Genomic DNA, 20,510 nt, shown 5'->3' on the forward strand with positions numbered 1-20,510 from the left:
CCTATTGAAGGAGATGGGGTCTAATGTAACCTGCCTGCTCTGATTACATCAGTGCACTTTTTCCCTCAGATTATTGATTTAGTTTTAAATATATAAAAAAAACACATAAAACAATACATTGTAAAAATATAGTGTAGACAGTTCAGATATTTGCTGGTGTATTTCATGGATTAGAAGTGAAAAGTACCTGCAAATAAATCTACTTAAGTAAAGTACAGATACATGTAGATACAGATAAATGTATTCAGTCACTTCCCACCACTGCTATTCATATTCATGTTTTTACGACTCTGTATGTTGTCTTTAGAGCTGCAAACCCCAGAGAGCATCCCTGACCTACATCCTTGTCTCATACCTTCAGAGACTTGGGACTCAGAAAGCAGCCTCTATAACCCTCAGCTGGATCCTTGGATTTGAAATAGAGCGTGCTCTATTTCAAAGCTAAGCTCTTCGTCTCCCCCTGGTGCGGCAGAAAAGAGGCGATTATGGATGCAAAACAGAAGGTGACCCACTTACCTCCTCTCAGTGTTCTGTTACCTTGAACCTCTCTTTTTTAGGTTTGCCCTCCAGGGCTGCATGGAGAGAAGAATAAATACGTTTTTTTATTTAGTGTATTTTTAAAAGGTTCTTACTTCAAGATTTGTTTCAATTTATTTCATTTCGTATTCATCATTATCGTTTGATTATTTCAACATAATCTTGCTAATGTTTCATACTGTTGCACTTTCGGCTCACACTGTATATATTCTGTTTACATTGTATATGTTATTTACATTCTATTAATACGTTTTTGTATTGCAAAAACACTTATTTACATATTTATTATTTTTACTTATATAGATTTTTTGACAGCCCTCTTTGCTGCTGCTGCTACACACGCAGTTTGTTATCTCCGTCTCTTTATTTCCAATTAGTTTATTTAAATATTAGTATTTTAGTTTCTCATATATGCAGTTATTTGTACACAACACAACAGCCAATGCCACTACTTATATTATTATTTCTGTCATTGTCATTGTTAGTCATTTCTTCGTCATCAAGAAGTGTTTTTACTGTTTTGTTTTTAAAAGTTAAATGCAGACGGTGTCCGTCAGTCATTTGTCCCTCCTGGCTTCTCGTATCATGTGACATATACCATTCAATACAGATTTGATTGATGGTGCGTTTATCCAATGAAAACACAACACTATCGACAACTAGCGTTTGCTTTATTTTTGGACCAATCAGATCGTTGTTGTCAGAGGCTGTAACAAATGACAGCAAAGGGGAGGGCTCTCGTTCAAGGAGCGCGAACGGTTAACGATGAGAAAATGGCGAACGTAAAGTTGAGTTTAGTGAATCATGTCACCGTCATTCTTAACCGTATTTGAATAGCTTAGACGCGTCTCCTTTCTGCGAGTGTACCGGTCACTTCAAGCTAACCGCGTCACGCTGAAGCTAACTTGCTAAACTATATTCTCGGTTGCTACGACAGCTAACTAGAGCTAGGTAACTTGTGTTGGCAGCTGTAAATGGCGTCTCGGTGCCCACACACAATGCGCAGCCTGTGATGAAAGCAGTGACACTGGAGTGAAACATAATTCATCGAGGCCGATCTGTCTTCATGGCATACCGTTGAGTCAGAGGCTCTGGGCCCCACTCTGCCTTTGTGGACTTTGCATTGGACGCAATGGCCTCACACAACTTGGTCTTTGTCATCGATGTGGATTATGGAGGTCGTGATCCTGGCGATCAGCTGGATGTCAGTAACCACTTAGTGAAACGAGGAATGTTGCAGATTTTGCTGCATTTCGGTTACAAGTACGGATTTGAGAAGGTGCGCTGGGCTTATAAATTCTTCCAGTCTAGGGGTGGACGTAATGCCAGCCTCATATCAAGGGGATCTGACTTCAAGGAGCTAAGACACAAAACCTTTGAGGACTTTGAGTTGGAGTTTGATGGTAAGTTTGACGTGAAGGATAAACCGTGGCCTTCTCGGCAGAAGCAGCAGATCTGTCCGTCTGCTTCAGTTCAAAACGCTCTCAAAGAAACCCTGTTAGACTTCCAGTGGGACAGACCAGACATCACCTCTCCCACCAAACTGTACCTGAGACCCAGAAGGTCGAGCCGAGCTGGGAAGCCCAGTGTTTCACAGGAGGAGGACGTTTCAAGCAACGGGAGGAATGTGGTGTTTGTGGTCTCTGAGTGTCCACGTACCAGTATGCAGCTGCTGGACTATCTTTCTTTGGGGAACCACGACATGCCTACAGATGGGGCAGATCACATCATATCCAGGGGTCTTCAGGACATGCTGGCTGAGAGACAGGTTGTGCTGCACTGGATTGATAGTACATCGCATGTCCAGGTGATTACAGCAGGCCACTGGGTAATAATAAAGTATGACAATGTTTATGATTCAGTGTTTCATAACAAAGGCACCTAAAAGTGGGTTGATAACAAAACTATTAGAATGGATATTGAAATTACGCACAAGACAGTCAAGTTGTATTTGTTATAGTCATTATACTCTAACACAGCTGTAATAACATAATTTAGTTTTTCTATTGAAAAGCTCAGGCTATAATAAACAAGCCTATAGAGTCAGTTTACCAGTCAGATTCTCTTGTGATTTTGTTGTAATCAAAAAATGATATAGATGTTTCAAATAGCATCACAGTCAGGAAATTCTTCCATATTTAACACTCAACCTTGTATCTAGTCGGTGTGAACCTTGGCTTTAAACATCTAACCTTCACTGACACCTGTCACAGAACCTTTTCACATTTTCAGACTGATATAAACAACTGCCACCATTTCTCTTACTGCAGGTGCTGAGGTGTGAGGACTGTCTCGGCTCTGATAAGCTGTGTGAGGTCCTGGCTCAGTTGGGTGGCAGAGTGATCCCTGTGGTTGCACTGCTGAACCTCTGCTGCGTTCAGGAGACCGACTCAGGCTTCAGGCCAGAGGCCTTCACATTCAAGTCTGGTATTGGATACCTGCTGTCCTCTGAAAGGCTTTACCGCCTGGCTTTCCCTGTCATTGAGGGTCTTCTGCGGTGGGAGCAAGGTTGGTAACATGGAGGTCAACTGTAACTATCACCAGTTATGACTTAAACATGTCTGTAATAGTACAACTGTTAAAACTGTTTATATGCACATCCAAAACAATCATCAACTTTAAACTGTACATCCCCTTAAAATGTCACTTTGGTTATTTGCAAGTATTTGTCTGGATGAAACAGATTGCAGTAAACATGCAGATGAAGGGAAAACCTGGTCCAGGGGCTGTATAACAATGTCCTGGGTCAAAAGAAACCAATGAAGATTATAAGGATTATTCTGAACATGATCCAAACACACAAAGGCTGATGAGATATGCAGAAATCACAAGCAAGTGAAATTAAACACAAAGCTCAATATATATTGCCGTTATACGTGTGTTTGTGTGTCATTCTTTATCCAACAAGGTGGTGTGACACAGAGCTGTGATCTCATGGTTGAGCCAGTGTCGTGCAGACAGAGACTTCTCCCAGAGTCGGTGGAAGTGTGTATGAAAGGAGTTCTGCAGGGCTGGGATTCTTCATCTCTGACCCAAGTGTCCACAGAGTCATGGGTGATTCAGTCCTCCAGCAGAAGTGACCAGGGAGTTGCTGCCTTCCAACATCTCCTTCTGGAACTATCTGCTCACGCTCTTCACATGGTGAGACATCCAAGAAGGACAGTGCTTCTTTGCATGAGAGGTTAAGGCTCTGATGCAGTGTAAACTGCTCAGAGCAGAGAATAACAATATAACTATACACAACAGGTGCTGGGGGTTTGCTTTCTAGTTCTGGCTATCTATTGTTTGCTATGCTATGATATCATTTGAGAATTTAATGTCTAAAGATAGCTGCAACATTTCCAAAGATATTCTGTTTGGAAATCTCTTTCTTCTTTTCTGTGTAAGTTTACTGATTCACTTCTCCCACTTGTTCACTTTGCTCTCCAGCTTGCGGATGTGATTGACAGCGGCCTGGTGTGCTCAGCCGTACTCTCCCCCATGTCACACTCTACAGCTCTGCTCACCATTCTCCAGCCGGGAGTCACTCAACGCGACACACTTCTGACCACAGAGAACATCGACCCTTCCCCAGCGGAGGCATCCACTGACCTGCCAGATGTTGTGAGCAGTGTTCTTGGAGTAGTGTATGACATCATGGAGAAGGATGGTGACATTGTCGATGGTAAGATTTAGACCTAGACTCGTAAATCGGCTAACCAAATATAGTATCTGTTATTGGTTTATTGCAGACAGAATTGCCAGATCAGATTTGGGATCAGTTTAAAACTGTCATCATTGCATAGTTGGTCCATGAGAAAGTATTGAACCTTTTTCTTTTTATTTCCACCAGACAATTCTTGTTAAAAAACGATTTTAATCAAGTTTGTCTATGTGATGTGCTTATATAATGTGCTGTATGTGTGTGTATGCCCTGATAATAGCAAATACTGAAAGATAAAAAAGTTTTTAATTCGTGTTCATAATTTGATTTCCATTTGTTTGTTTGTTTACTTTTCAGACAAGGTTAATGATCAACCAGTTTCTGAGTGGGCTCAGCGGGAAATCGATCATTGCCAACTGACTACAAGTGTGTTGGAAACTTGGTTTCCTCAATCAGACCAGTCAGGAGTGAGCTCTAATTTGATGGAATCGATCCGGTATGTGGATTCTGATTTCACAATTTTTCTATTAATAATTATAGTTCCTTTAAAATCAAGAGTGATATACAGCTTCACACAAAACACTCAATTGGTCTTGATGTTTTTCTCACTTTGTTCTGTAGACTGTTGCATGCAGTGCCAGAGCAGATAGAAGAGGAGGAGTTGTCTGTGCTGCAGCAGGAGCTGATCAGTGGTTTGGCTGAACTTTACCATACGTCCCAGGGTACAGACAACAAGAGGGGCAAAAAACGTATGCCAGCTTTATCTCTGTTTTTACGTTTATTTTTAGCTATTTCTTACGAAGACTGTTCGTAAAACCTTCACATTATCCTTTTAGACAACATTAAAGTAAATAAATGTACCATTTTTATATTTGTATTATCTTATCAAGATCTTAACCTCCAAATATTATTTTCTCTGTAACAATATTTATCTTCGATCTACAGGTGGTGCCCAGCGCACACCAGTGAAACAGAAGATGAAGACCATGAGCCGCTCCCTGCAGATGCTGAATGTGGCCCGGCTGAATGTGAAGGACCAAAAGAACCAAGCTGAGGCTGAGCAGTTGGGGGGAGAGAGCAAGGGGCCAGACAGAAAGGGGAAGAGACGCTCAAGTGACAGAAACAAATCTGTGGGAGCAAAAGCCATCAGTGAGTATCAGCCGTAGAACTTTACAGTGCAACTGCTCAGATTATCTCCCTGCTATAACTAATAGTCTCTGGCGTCAAGAAAGGAAATATGTTTTTCTGGAAGTGTTCAAATAAATGTTTTCATCTATCAAGTAATGTATCTTCTCGTTTTACCCAGGTTTCACTAGTGAGGAGGAGCTCCTGTCCCATCTGAAGTCCAGCTACGATAAGACTCTGGCGGACAGAGACTTGTCAATTGTCACCGCGGTCCAGCAGCTCCTGTTTGCTGTGAAAATCTTTCTTGGAGCAGAATCCAATCTGGAGGTGAGCTGGTAGATTAGATAAAGTTGTATTGCTCTGGATAATCATACATTGCTTTATCAGTTGTCAATTGGTAGATTTGGAGATATTGAAACATTTAAGTTTGTGTAAGGTAAATAACAATATTATGGTAACTGATGCTGAACCTCTTATCAGGCTAATGAAATCATTCAGTGCATCACATAAAGTACATATAAGCCAACAGCTCAACAGTTGCACTGTGTTTAAATTGTATGTCTCACATCTTCTTCACAGACGAAGATCTCCCTGTTTGTCCAGCAGCATCTCCTCAAGACCAGCAAATCAGTGAGGCAGCTCTATGGCACTGCTGCTGATGTTAATAGCAAAGTCAGAGAGTGAGTATTATCTAATCCAGAATCTTTCCTCGTGTTTTTTAGGCAGCAAAAAAAGTCTAAAACTCAGCTCGCTGACCTACTACTTAAACACATTGTGTTGGTTACACTCACTCTCTTATAAGTGAAATTGTGAACTATGTGTGTGTCTGTCTGTGGCTTCTTCCTCCTGATATCTACTATTCTTCCTTGATAAAGGTTCACACTGTTATTTATCCTTCAGTCAGTTTATTTTAATGTGCCAGTTTTGTTTAGGAACCAATAAACACAGGTTGTTCTGTACAGGTGCCAGCTTCAGGGGCTGTTGAGGTTAGAGTTGTGCAGACTTTCCTCCTCAGACCAGTCTGACTCATTGGATGCTGAACAGATGGCAGAAGAGGTAAGATGGTCCCTTTCGAGTACTCTCTTGGTAATAATTTTTTTTGTGTCTAAAAACAAAGATCAAAAAAGTAGACCTGCATGTAGTTTGTGCTAAATTCCAACCACTGTTTTTTCAGGTGGCTGAAATGCTCAGGATAATCTCTCTAACCAAGGACCCAGGTTGCCTGACAAGGTTCCTTCAAGATGAAGTTATTCCAGGGTAAGAACCTGATTCTTCCAGCAAATTACAAGATAATTAATAAAAATGCTAAAAGAAGAATCTCTAACTCTCCGGCGAATTATAATGGGAAGCATTGATTCAGAATGAGCCAAATATTTCTTATCTATATAATCTAACCAGCCTTTCTATGTCATGGCAGGTTCCTGACTGTCGTCCCCAGGGTGCTTGCAGACATTTACAACAGTCTGGGCACCCAGCTCCCTGAGGCTTTGGTGGCTGTTCTGCCTGCTGACTTCTTTAGCGATGACTCAGTTGCCAAGGACAGCGCTTCTCCTTCAACCTGCTCATCGCCCTTTTCCACACACAGCATGGTTTCAGATGGCAAAAATTGTCTGCAGGACCTGCGAAATCGCTCATCCAACAAGAGGAGGTGAGAGAACACATGGCCTAGACAAAAAAAAAAAAATATGAGTCATTTGAGTAAGCATGATGAATTTGCTCTTTGTATGTAATTGGAATTGAATCACAGTAGCTCTTTTTCACACAGGAGTGGGATGTTGACTCGTCATCGCAGCATGACTGAATCATCTCAGAGTCTTCGTCAAATAGAGATGCCCAAAAAGACTACAAGAGCTGTAAGATGATCCTACATAGTTTAATCACCTATAATATCTTAGATTGTTATTTGGGGGAATTTGTTATTACACTTGGGAAATTTCTCTGTAGTGGGATTAATAAAGGATTCTCCTATTTATTGAACCTTGAGCAGCTAGTCTTCTCACAATATCATGAAATGTTTCTGCTTAATCAAAAGTATTCTGAACATCACCCGATAATGAGACATGAGATAGCATTTGCACTTGTGTATTAGGGTTATTTCAGCTTTCTAATCAAATTTATCTTACCTGCACTTTTATGTTTTTTATTAGTCCAAGTCAAAGGTGTGTGTTGCCTTGGAAAAGCCTGTTGCAAAACCACAACCTCAGAAACAAGAAACACAAGGTAAGTTCTGTTTCACATCGAGTGTAATCGCTGTCGTGTGAAACTCTTGCCTGCCCCAGAAATAAGCTCTGAAACAATGGATTTAGCAGTATCTCCTTGCCATTACATTCCTAAATACAGACTATGTTCTGATTATCCACAGAGGTGACCAAGGTGAGAAGAAACCTGTTCAACCAAGAGATTGTTTCACCCTCAAAGAAAGCCAAGATGCCGAGGAGCCAGTCTGTCTCTGCTGTGGAAGGACTGAAACGCAAGCGATCTAATGAGTCTGACGGTAAATTGATAACAGAATAACAGATTGATTTAAATGAATACTGTAGTGAAGTTTACTATCAATGGAAGATAGAATATTGGCCGGGGGAATAAACCTTTGTTTTCAGTTTTGTGCTTTGCCAAGCAACTTGTTCCTCATTTTCAGAGAGACACAAACTTCTCACGAAGGAGGTGTGTGAGACGCCACATCACAAGCAAGTGTCCAGTCGCCTTCTTTACCAGCAGAAATTTGGACGGTGCGTTTGAGTTATTGACAGTTTTCCTTTTTGATACAAGTTTAGTTTAGACAAGAAATGTATAATGTAGTACACCTGTTGTTAATTATTGCAAAGTAAAATCTTCTTTTTGAACAGGAAATCTCTCCCAAATGAGGAGTGCATTGTGGAAGAGTCGCCAGTAAAACCTGCAGAAGGTATTTGACTGATTTACAGCATAAATGCATAAAAGCATGACCCATAAATCCCCCCGTGAGTCATGTTCGATGTCACAGAATGCTGAGTGTATCCATTAGCATTGCAGACTAATGTGAGACGTTGATTGGTTTCTGAGCAGTGAAAAAGTGACCTAAATTTACTTAAAGGTATGCTGATTATTTTATCTTTTTTTTGTATCAGATCTAAGAAGGAGCCCCAGGATAAAGAAGTTTGCTAAAAGATACTCAAACACCTTCTACTCAAGTTCTCAGCCTCGCTCACGCAACCTAGACAGGGCTCTCTCTGCATCCCAGCTGACTCTCAGTGACGGCAAAATCTGCGTAAAGTCAGTCCGGTCTCCCATGCGACTCCTTTTTGGGGCTACTGATTCCCCTTGTCATCTCTCTGACCAGAGTGGAGCAGCAAGAGCCACCAGATCACGACTGTACACAGACTCCAGTGTCTTTGAGGTAAGTTCTCCTATAGTAATTTGAGTCACTGTAATTTGAGTGCATGCACCTAAAGACAATTATTTCTTTATCCACTCTTCCTCTTGACATCTCAATATGTTGAAGCACCTCCTTTTATTTGCTTATTATACTTTTTCTCAATATAAGAATTGTCAGTTCACAAAGTAAAATGTTACAAAGTCTAACTTTGCATTCATGTTAAACGTGAGTTAAATAAAAACTCTGTTCCGTTTTTGTTTTTAGAGCCCAAATAAAACTCCAACGAAGTCGCCCAGCAAACATGGGATGGACATTCATGGGAACAGAACTCCGAAAACATCCAGGACTCGAGGAACCCCCAAAACACCACCTTCATCCAGGATCAGTGTTTGCTCTGTTGTAGATAGTCCTGCTGCTGGAAGCTCTCATGAGATTAGTATGGCTCTGAGGGGCAGTCCTTTCAGATCACCTGCCAGAAGGACTCTCGTTGTAGAGACACCAACTAAGGAAAGCCCTATGAGAAGCCCGCTGAAGGGTATTCTTAGGACTCCAGTCAAAGCCTTGGTTGAATGCAGTTCCTCCCATAGATCACATAGGCTCAGTAGCCCAGTTTTCAACACTCCCAAGAAGAGTGTCACATGGTCTCCATCTCCTCAGAAGTTTAGAGTCCTGGAGAACAGCACCACCTTCAAAGTACCAGAGTCGCCTGGTATGTCATCTCGAAGGTCTCCAAGACAGCTGAACACACCCAACAAGTTCAGCAGTCCTCTCAAACACACAAATACTAAAAGGGACATTTTCAAGACCCCAGAGAAGACTTGTCAAGTGAGTCTAGTGAGGGTTTCTGAAAATTTAAGTAGTGCTATTTTAGAACAGGAAACAGTTCACAACAGGATGAAGACACCTGAAAAAAATGGAACACTGCTGGCAATGCCTCCTCCACAATCTACTTCCCCTCTACACCACCTCTCCCCTAAACCAGACACCAGAGCTCAAACCAGGACCCCTAGTCCTACTTATCAAAGGATTACCCGCTCTGGGAGAACTCCAGGCAAAAGTTCAAACAGTGCAACCCCATGTAAAGTAGAATTAACACCTGCAAGAAGTAGTCCTGTTATAGAAGGATCAGATACTACAGTAAAGTCTCCAGCAAAGTCCCTGACAAGGAGGAGGTCGGGTCAAGGCGAAAGAACCACTAGACATAACTTAAGATCCCTGTCTGGTGAGAATGTTCAATCAGAATCTGCTGAGAACTGTGACTTTGTGGGAAAAACCATGCAGTCAGATACAAGAGCAGAGGCACAGACTGAACCCTCCCATTCCTCTGACGCTGACTCTAGTTCCCATACTGATTCACAGCAATTAGACTCTTCACGTTTTTACACTGCTACCACAGACGATGAAAGTATGGACATTGTTGATGCAGAAGTTGTAAAGACCCAGTTTAGTGGTGGGCTCAAGATGAACATAAGTTTCTCACGAAAGACTTCAAAATCAGGTGAAAACTTTCTGTCAAGCACAGCCTCGCCTAAACCTCCTGTGCTGCACCAAGGTACACCCGGGCGAAACTATGGCTTCCGGCAGACGCCTGACCGACAACAGAGGGAGGCTGCTGCTCGTTTGGGGTACGGAAATGATTCCCCTCGTTTTTCCACTCCGAGAGGCCCTGCAAGACGACAGAAGGGCCCAGGTACTCCAAACCCTCTTTCTTACCAAGTAGAGATGGAAATGCAAACATCTGGACTTCCTAAGCTCAAATTCAAACGCACAGATTCCATGAATGCAGGGGATTTGGCCTCAGATGGAGGTCCTCGACCTGGTACTTGGAGCCCTCTAGTTGGTGTGAAACCTTCTCTGCTGGACAGCCCCTTGGCTTTGTTTTCTAAACATAGAGAACCTGGATGTGTCTCACCATCTATCTGCACTCATGTCACTCCAGCCAAAAGCACACCTGGAAAAGGTGGAAGTGTCCAAACATACATCTGCCAGTCCTACACCCCTACAAGGCATCCTGGAGGAACAATGTCTCCCCCAGTGATAATTCCAGAGATAATCCCCCTGACTCCGTCCCCTCAGAGCATGGGGAAGGTGACTCCGGACAATCTCAACAGTTGGCCTCGCAGGAAGAGAGCTCAGGTTGGAGTGTTTGGCGGCAGAGATCGTGGCCTGAAGGGGGAGCCACTGCTGGAGGAATTGCTACAGGAAGCTGAACTTGGAGTTAGCAGATTACAGGACAATGACGACATGGATGAGTTTTCAAACAACAAAGCTACAATATTCGCTCTGACTTCCAAACAGTCACACCCATTCCCAGGGGATGCATCTCCTCCTTCTCCTCTGGTAGACTTGCAATGGATAGAGAAGCTGGCTGAGCAGGCTGACCGCACAGAACCTCAAAGAGGTGAAGAAGAAAACGTCCGGGCTGCTGCAAATGGAGGTGTCAAGTCAGGTAAGATACAGGCTCTGTAACAAAAACTAATCTCAGTAAATGTAAGTATTTAAGTTTGTCATCGTTGACAATTTTTTTTGAGATTCTGACCAAATATTTACTTTCATAGTAGCGACTCCTCCCAGCTCAAAGGTGACCAAACCAGTGACAGCGAGTGGGATTTTAGCTCTGACTCACTCTCCATTGTTGTTCAAATCTGGTTCTGCTGGTAAGAGAACACCAAATGTTAAAGGTAAGATGTGTTTTTTTTTGCCAGTTTAGCACAATTGATTATTCATATGTTTAAAAATAGGTACCCTCACATCTGCTACATACATTTAGGATTGAAAAGTTTATATATCTTAGAACTATGAGGTAAATCATTATAAAAATTGAAACTAGGTTATTTTCTGACAATCTAATAAGGTACAAATGCTGATCAGGTTGAGCTTTTTCTTGACATGTTCTTCTCTTGAACAGCATGAGTCTTTGTATATTTTGTAGGGCTAGTTTCTTTTTATCAATAAATCTAACGATACATTTTTATTACTCGAGTTATATAATAGTGCATTTATCAAACATGAAGTTTCCTCAAGAAAAGGTCCGAAACATCCCAATGTATCACATGCTTTATGATTCAATGTCATACATTTTGAAGTAGCATTGTAGATGTAACAATGTATGTATGAAGTCAAAAACTTCAATTAAATAAAGAAACACAATTCAATGGTATTTCAACAATTTTCTAATTCATTTTCACACTGAACTGGAGGGGACTTAATAATTAAATAATCGTTTCAAGTAAATAAGGTTTGCATTTAAAAACAAAATAGATAAATAGAGATCTTAAAAGGAAGTACCTAATTTTAGGAAACTTTTTTTTAAGTTTCACCTGTTTTCTAGATAAAGATATATATATATATATATATATATATATAAAACTACATTTCACAAAATTTTAACAAATATCAACAACTAAACATAATCAACACTACTTTTCTCTTTGTTCCCCACTTACTCTTGTTCAGTGAGAGAAGTAAACTCTAACATGTGCTGCCAGGATTTACTACCATAAAGATGAAAAAAGTTGTGCAGGTTAAAGTAGAACTTTCCGTCAAAAGCTAATAACAGGTCTTGGTCCATATAGAATGGGGACTTGGTACGGTCAAGATCTCGGTCCATCTATTGGTGACTTGTGCTTAAGATGATCGTTGGCGTTTTTATCCGCTTCAGCTTCTGCTTTGGGTGAATCCATGCTTTGAGATATTTACGTAATCAATGAAGTTAATACTAGAGATGAGCCGGATACTCGGCTGAAACGAGTATCCGGTACGGATAAAGCACTTTTGCCGAGCACGAGTATTATACGAGTAATACGAGTCAATATCTGTGCTCGGACTGAATGAAAATCCTCACACAGCGTCACAGCGCTCCTCCCCTTCACACACCGCTCTGCTCACTCACTCACAGAACAGCTCTCTGTCTCTCAGTCACTCAGGTTCGCGGGTCTTTTCCGTTAACGTTTAGGGTTTCTTCAGCTTGAAGTTTGTTTTTATTTCAGTTTGTACTTACTTATTAACCAGTAGAGTTCTGTTAAACGTGGGTTCGTTCAGACGTGGTGCTGGTAGAAAGCGACTCGCGTTGCGTCTCTGCCTGTCGGAGATTTTTTTTTTTTTTTTTTTTAAACAGTTTTTTTTTTTTTACTTTAACGGTTTAAACTTTTTTTAAACCGTCAGTTGGCTCTAACCAGTTTTATTTTACTTCACGCACTGAGTGTCTGACAAGTTCTAGGTAGTAGTGGTATAAAAAATATTACAAATTAAGCTACACACACACACACACACTCCCCCTCTCTCTCTCTGTCTCTCTCTTACTCACTTACACACACACACACACACACCTGGTGTGGAAATAAATTAAAAAAAATTCAAAGTTAAAAAAGAAAGTTATGTTGAGTATGAAAACACTTGTTATTACATTTCACTTCATAATTGCAACAGCATGTGTTGTATTCATTGTTACAAAACTTGTTCTGTAAATAGTTTGTTTGCTATTGTCATCAAAATCATTGATCTGAAGCTCAATGCTGATGCTGTCCTGTAATAGTTTTCTAATCAGCAATAAATATAACAATTTCTGATCAACCCATATCAATTGCATGCTTAAAATAACATACTGGTTAAAGCCCCGCCCATTTCAAGACAACCCGGCCCACTTCCGGGTTAAATCACACCCACTTCCGGGTTAGGCCCCGCCCACTCCGGATACGGATACAGATAATTGATATGGTTAACAGATACAGATACAGATAATGCTGTACTCGCTCATCCCTAGTTAATACGCTCTAATATTTCATAAATCACTCTCTAAGACTCCAGCCTCCAACTTCAGTCAACTTTTCCTGTCCACATAGTTTTGAACATTTAGCATATTTACTCCTGTCCCAGGTCTAGTACTTGGTGTCCCGTGACTAACAATCCACATTGTTTTCTAAACTTTGTAGATGAGGCTGCTTCAGGGCAGAGGCTAGAAGTGGATGGAGGGGATCACTCGCCCTTCAGCCAGCCAATCAGACTCTCAAACAAAGGGAAAAGCTATAGCAGGAAGAGACTGCTACACTGAACCACAGAACTGTCGGGCAAGCCAAGCAGAGAGACGGCCCATTTTGTGTTTAACTGTGAAGCTGTGACCCTTTCTTTACCTTATTTTGTCCAAAGGGTTTTTGATGGCAGATCTGAACCACTTTCAAGCACCACTTGAGTCTTTGAAGATGAACGAATGATGCTTTCAGTGTCCTCCACTTAAATTGATGACCCTCTTCGTGTGTATCAGTACTTTAAGATTTTACATTAGAAATATTTTTAACACATTTCTGCCAAGTTGTTAAAAACAACTTTTACTGTTCATGTTTCCTGTTTGGTCCTCTGTGAAGCTAAACCCTCAGGAAAAATTGATATTAAATGTCATCGTTTTTAAGATTTTAATCAGCCATTTACAATCAAGTTAAAGTTGTTGAAAGAAGTTGTATTCATGTCTATTTATTAGTTTGTTTGTTGTTGTCATAACATTGCTGTGAAGTCAAAGGGATGCCCTTCTGATTGATTCAGGTTGTAAATTTGTTGTCTGTTGCCAAAGTCTTATGTAAATAAATATCCATTTTCTTTATCAAGCTATGGAAAATGCCTTTATTTGTTTTTGCCAAAATGGAGAATAAAAAATTACACAGTACACTCAAACTAAACAGTTTACATTACTATGCAGCTCTCTTCTTTCTGAGAGTGACTTTTATAATTCTCATTCATCAACAGTGTTGTGCAAGTTCACACCTCATGAACTAGTTCAAAGTTCAGTTCATACAAGTAAACATGAATAGTTCATAGTTCACCATTTAAATTCTGAACTAGTTCATAGTTCAGTTCATTTCATAGTTTTAAGGTGGAGAGTGAGAATGAAAGACTTAACTTGTTAAAGAAAACCTTATCCATCACTACCCCTTGCCTTCACTGTCGGAATCTTTATCAGACAGTGTGTAAAAATCCCTCAGATAATAATAAGGGGCATCGGATCTCGGATGTAGTTGCTGAGTCTGCGTCTCAGCTTTCTCTTGCCATCTGTGTATGAGACCGAGAGCTGTTGTGTTGCAGGTATGGCCTGCCCCTTTAAGGAAAGTTTGAGGTGTGACGTAGGGCACCTGGGTATTGTGGGAAAAGACCCTAAAAGTGTGTGCATAACGAGAAGTGACAGACCTAGAGGTGATGCGAGTGTTGCTCCTGCTGTATATCCGAGAAATAAAGAGGCCGCCGTCCAAGTAAAGAAACATCTCTTCCTCTCACGGAGCGGTCCGGACGGCTGGTTACCGACCAGACAGCGAGCCAAGATAACCAGTGACAGGGGCGGCTCCTGGTACAGGCGACATAAGCGGTTGCCTAGGGCGCAATGTGCAGAGAGGGCAGCACAGGAGCGTAACTTATCATGACGTGACACATGCAATGTAAAACAATACAGTAACGTCACACCATCATTCTCTAACCCCGAGGAACGCACCGGAGGTAGAAGCGCTGCGAAAAGCAGTCCGCCTCCTTTCCTCGCCCATGATAAATACTTGGGGTGTTCGCACCAGCAGCGTAGTGCAGGGAAGAACCGGGAAGCGCCGCGGCCACACACACACACACAAGCACATCATCTCCTGTTGGGGGGTGGCGGCTACAGGCTTGCGTAGGTCAGTCACCTGTGAAGACCAGCATCATTTACCCCTGGACCAGCGCGGAGAGATGATGATGATGACGAAAAATTTAATATAAAAAAAATGTAATTAAATTAATTTTTTTTTTAAACTGCGCACGCACATCCTGCGCAGAAGCCCATTGCGCACATCCCGCGTAAAAGCCCACTGCACACATCCTGCGCAGAACCGAACTACGCACATCCTGCGCAGAACCGAACTCCGCACATCCTTTTTTTTCCTTTTTTTTTTTTTTTATTAATTTAAATTTACACAGTGTAAGATATTTTGCAATTAATAGGAGAAATCCTACCAATTTTAAGAGTTCAGTATATTGCCAGGTTGAAGATGGGAAAGAGCGGGGATTGAACCCAGGCCCTTCTTGTTGAAAAACGAACACTACCAATTAGGCCACACCACCTGCTGATTGCCATGAGGAACTAAGCACAATAAGAAGATTGACAAATTATCGTGTGTGTCCGTGTTATTTTATGCTGCTATTGATACACACTTCAGAGAAAATATTTTCTACTTTACTACATATATTTGACAGCCTAACTTAAAAGTTACTTTTATATTTTGGCTTTTAGATACTGGATGATTTAACATACTTTAAAAACCTATTGTAAGTGATTAACCCAGTGGTTTTACAACCTTGTCTTCGTACCCTTACAAGAACTGCTGCTTCTTGTTTCCATGTGATGTCCTGAGGCTGCCCCCTGATGGCTGCTGGGTTCCTCTGCTGCTCTAGCTTGGTTTGTGCAGCTTGTGATTAACTAAAGTTGTCCATAAAAGAAAATCTTTAATATCCTTCAAGGGCAACTTGATGCACAACCAGCGACCAGTGCACGACAAAAATAAACCAATATATACAATGTAAATAAAACACAATATAAAAACCCTATAGACTAAGTAGCAGAGGAAAATTTGCTTTTAATAAATTAATTGTCGACCAACAGAAAATTACCCATCCACTATTTAAATATTCTTGAAAGATTTCATTCTACTTTTAATTTCCTGTTGTGTTTCTAATAATTATTAATGTTGGTGACATTTCCTTGATAAATGGGTGGAGGTTTTATTACCTCTGCTAAGGAGGTTATGTTTTCACCTCTGTTTTGTCAGTCAACAGGTTTATGTAATAAACTACTGGACCAATAACCACACAATTTGGTAGAAGGAAGCTGCAGGGATTAGAGATGAACCTATATGGCTCTGTTGAGCTCTACTGAGTGCCAGTCTAGTGAATGAATCTGGAATCTTCTCTCAAAAAACATTTACCCCCATAGGGTTTATAGTACGAAGCTATTTAGGTGTTTTATAAAGATGTGATCGAAAACGTCAGACCAAGTGAATCCACTTTATTTCAGCATGAACAGAAAAAAAAGAAGGGAGTTTCATTTCACCTCACAATAGTTCCTCATAGCAGCATGATGCATACAAAGAGAAGTATAAAAACATTTTGGCAGCATAGCAGGGACATTTGCTGATGTCACCACTTGTGGCTCCGTGGACAGGCTAGCCAGCATTTAAAACACAGAATTTGCGCTTCCGCCATTTCATGAATCAAAAAAAGATTAAATTATCAGGTGCACAATTCAGAAAGCACCGCAAAGTAGAGGAGGAGAAGAAAGAACAATATAGAGGTAAGAATCACCCCGATTGTGGACATCATTAATGTTTATTTGTGCCGACATGATATGATATCAGAAAGGAAATGGCGGAAATCTGAACACCTGGACGACCTGCTCGCTTATCAGTCTCTTGTCTCCTCTTTTTCTGCCTCTATTTCCACAGCCAAAAGCACTTTTTACCAAACTGCAATTCAATCCTCATTTTCTAACCCCAAAAAACTCTTCTCCATCTTTTCCAACCTCCTCGACCCCCCCAGTCCCCTTCCTCCTTCCTCCCTTCTGCCAAGCCACTTTGTCAACTACTTTACAAAAAAGATAGATGACATACGCTCTTTCGGATCCTCCTTCTATAACCACACTTCCATCAATTTCATCTTCAGCCCCTTCGCTCTCCTCTTTCACCCCCCTGTCTCCCAATAAAGTTCTGACCTTGGTAACCTCCGCCCGCCCGACCACCTGCCCCCTTGACCCCATCCCTTCTCACATTCTCCAGTCTATTGCTCCTGACCTTCTTCCTTTACTTACCCATATCAACACTTCCCTGTTAACTGGCTGTTTCCCTAATTCTCTGAAGGAGGCAAGAGTAAATCCTCTCCTGAAGAAACCAACCCTCGACCCGTCTGAAGTAAATAACTACAGACCTGTCTCTCTCCTTCCCTTTGTTTCCAAAACTCTTGAGCGCGCTATCTTTAATCAACTCTCCTCCTATCTTAACCACAACCATCTTCTTGACCCTCACCAGTTTGGTTTCAAGGCAGGTCACTCAACTGAGACTGCCCTCCTTGCTGTCTATGAGCAGCTTCACACTGCTAGAGCAGCCTCTCTCTCCTCTGTCCTCATCCTTCTAGACCTCTCTGCTGCATTTGACACAGTGAACCACCAGATCCTTATTCCCTTCAGGACCTGGGTGTCTCAGGCTCTGCTCTCTCCCTGCTCTCTTCCTATCTCAATGGCCGCACTTATAGGCTAACTTGGAGAGGATCTGTGTCTCAACCTTGTCCTCTCACTACTGGGGTCCCTCAAGGTCCTGTCCTGGGTCCTCTCCTCTTCTCTTTGTACACCAACTCCCTCGGCTCTGTCATTTACTCAAATGGTTTTTCCTACCATAGCTATGCTGATGACACCCAACTAATCCTCTCTTTTCCCCGATCTGAAACACAGGTAGCAGCACGAATCTCTGCCTGTCTGACCGACATCTCTCAGTGGATGTCTGCACACCACCTGAAGATTAACCTTGACAAGACTGAACTACTTTTCATTCCAGGGAAAGACTCTCCCACGCACGACCTGACTATTAACTTTGACAACTCTGTGTTAACCCCCACTCAGACCGCCAGGAACCTGGGCGTGACACTCAATAGCCAACTCTCCCTTAATTCCAACATTACTGCAACAACACGGTCCTGTAGATTCATGCTGTACAACATCAGGAGAATACGCCGACATCTCACTCAGAAGGCGGTGCAGGTTCTTGTCCAGGCTCTGGTCATCTCACGCCTAGACTACTGTAACTCCCTCCTGGCAGGTCTACCTGCTATTGCCATCCGACCTTTGCAGCTCATCCAGAATGCAGCAGCTCGACTGGTTTTTAACCAACCTAAATTCACTCACACTGCTCCGCTCCTCCGCTCCCTTCACTGGCTACCAGTGGTTGCCCGCATCCGGTTCAAAACACTAGTACTTGCGTACCATGCTGTGAACGGATCAGGTCCAGTCTACATCCAGGACATGGTCAAACGTCACACCCCACGCACGCTCTTGTGGGGTGTAACGCACGCTCTCTCTGCTCTGCTTCGGCTAATCAACTCGTTGCTCCCTCACTGCAAGCTAAACACTCATCAAAATCACGACTGTTTGCTGTCCTGGCTCCTAAATGGTGGAATGAGCTCCCCATCGACATCCGGACATCAGAAAGTTTATACATCTTCCGTCGAAAACTAAAAACACACCTCTTCTGACTATACCTTGAAAAAAAATAAAAAAATATATACACTCCTGATCAAAATCTTAAGACCAGTTAAAAAATTGCATGAATTTGCATTTTGCACTGTTGAATCTTAGGAAGGTTCTAAGTAGAGTTTCAAAATGCAAAAAGAAGAAATGGGAACAAGAGACCAAAAGTTGTGAGCAGGCAATTTATTGAAAACAACAATTTAACTGAAGTAGGCTGTTCATCAGCTGATCAAAAGTTTAAGACCACAGCCTTTAAAAGCCAAAATCTGTGCAAAAATTTGGATTCCATGTCATTTCCTGTCAAGTAATCACACTGTGAAGATCTCTTGATGGCAAAGGCAAAAAAGCTCACCGTCTTTGAACGTGGTAGGATTGTTGAACTGCATAAACAAGGCCTCTCACAACGTGCCATCGCTGCTGAGGTTGGACGCAGTAAGACAGTCATTTTGCATTTCTTAAAAGATCCTCAGGGTTATGGAAGAAAAAAATCAAGTGGTAGACCCAAAAAATCTCACCGGTGCCGAGCCGGAGGATCCGAATGGCTGTCCGTCAAGACACGGGACGATCCTCGTCCCAAATTAAGGCCATTACTGGTGCTGACTGCAGCCCGATAACCATCAGACGGCATCTGCGAAGGAAGGGCTTCAAAAACAAGAAACGTCTTCAAAGGCCACGTCTCCTTCAACGCCACAAAATTTCCCGTTTAGACTTTGCAAGGGAGCACCAAACATGGGACATTCAAAGGTGGAAGAAAGTTTTATTCTCTGACGAGAAAAAATTTAACCTTGATGGTCCTGATGGCTTCCAACGTTACTGGCATGACAAGGAGATGCCACCTGAGATGTTTTCTACGCGGCACAGTGGAGGGGGCGCCATCATGATCTGGGGTGCTTTTTCCTTCAATGGAACAATGGAGCTCCAGGTTGTGCAGGGGCGTCAAACAGCAGCTGGCTATGTGGAGATGTTGCAGCGGGCATCCCTCATGACTGAGGGCCCTCGTCTGTGTGGTAACAACTGGGTTTTTCAGCAGGACAACGCTCCAATTCACAATGCCCGTCTGACCAAGACTTTTTTCCAGGAGAATAACATCACTCTTTTGGACCATCCTGCGTGTTCCCCTGATCTTAATCCAATTGAGAACATTTGGGGATGGATGGCAAGGGAAGTTTACAAAAATGGACTTCAGTTCAAGACAGTGGATGCCCTTCGTGAAGCCATCTTCACCACTTGGCGCAACATTCGCACTAGCTTTTTGGAAACACTTGCATCAAGCATGCCAAAACGAATTTTTGAAGTGATCAACAATAATGCTGGAGCTACTCATTACTGAGTCAGTTTTTGACACTTTAATTTCTGTTTTAGGAGTTTTTTTTTTTTTTTTTAGCTGTGGTCTTAAACTTTTGATCAGCTGATGAACAGCCTACTTCAGTTAAATTGTTGTTTTCAATAAATTGCCTGCTCACAACTTTTGGTCTCTTGTTCCCATTTCTTCTTTTTGCATTTTGAAGCTCTACTTAGAACCTTCCTAAGATCCAACAGTGCAAAATGCAAATTCATGCAATTTTTTAACTGGTCTTAAGATTTTGATCAGGAGTGTATATATATACTAACAA

The 20,510-nt window shown here is 41.8% G+C and overlaps 1 protein-coding gene across 1 annotated transcript; it reads left to right on the forward strand.

The window, feature by feature from the left end:
• Positions 1 to 1,295: 1,295 nt before the first annotated feature.
• ticrr (TopBP1-interacting, checkpoint, and replication regulator) lies at positions 1,296 to 14,257 on the forward strand. Its single transcript, XM_053427869.1, has 21 exons — positions 1,296 to 2,344; positions 2,808 to 3,045; positions 3,446 to 3,678; positions 3,967 to 4,201; positions 4,538 to 4,676; positions 4,802 to 4,929; positions 5,126 to 5,329; positions 5,487 to 5,632; positions 5,885 to 5,985; positions 6,268 to 6,361; positions 6,480 to 6,562; positions 6,723 to 6,953; positions 7,071 to 7,158; positions 7,453 to 7,525; positions 7,668 to 7,799; positions 7,944 to 8,034; positions 8,152 to 8,210; positions 8,413 to 8,681; positions 8,925 to 11,109; positions 11,219 to 11,341; positions 13,592 to 14,257. Exons 1-21 carry the CDS (start codon positions 1,670 to 1,672, stop codon positions 13,708 to 13,710), a joined length of 5,646 nt encoding a protein of 1,881 aa, XP_053283844.1. The 5' UTR covers positions 1,296 to 1,669; the 3' UTR covers positions 13,711 to 14,257.
• The last annotated feature ends 6,253 nt before the right edge of the window (positions 14,258 to 20,510 follow it).

Source organism: Pleuronectes platessa, chromosome 7 (assembly GCF_947347685.1).
Source record: "Pleuronectes platessa chromosome 7, fPlePla1.1, whole genome shotgun sequence".
Lineage (NCBI taxonomy): Eukaryota > Metazoa > Chordata > Actinopteri > Pleuronectiformes > Pleuronectidae > Pleuronectes > Pleuronectes platessa.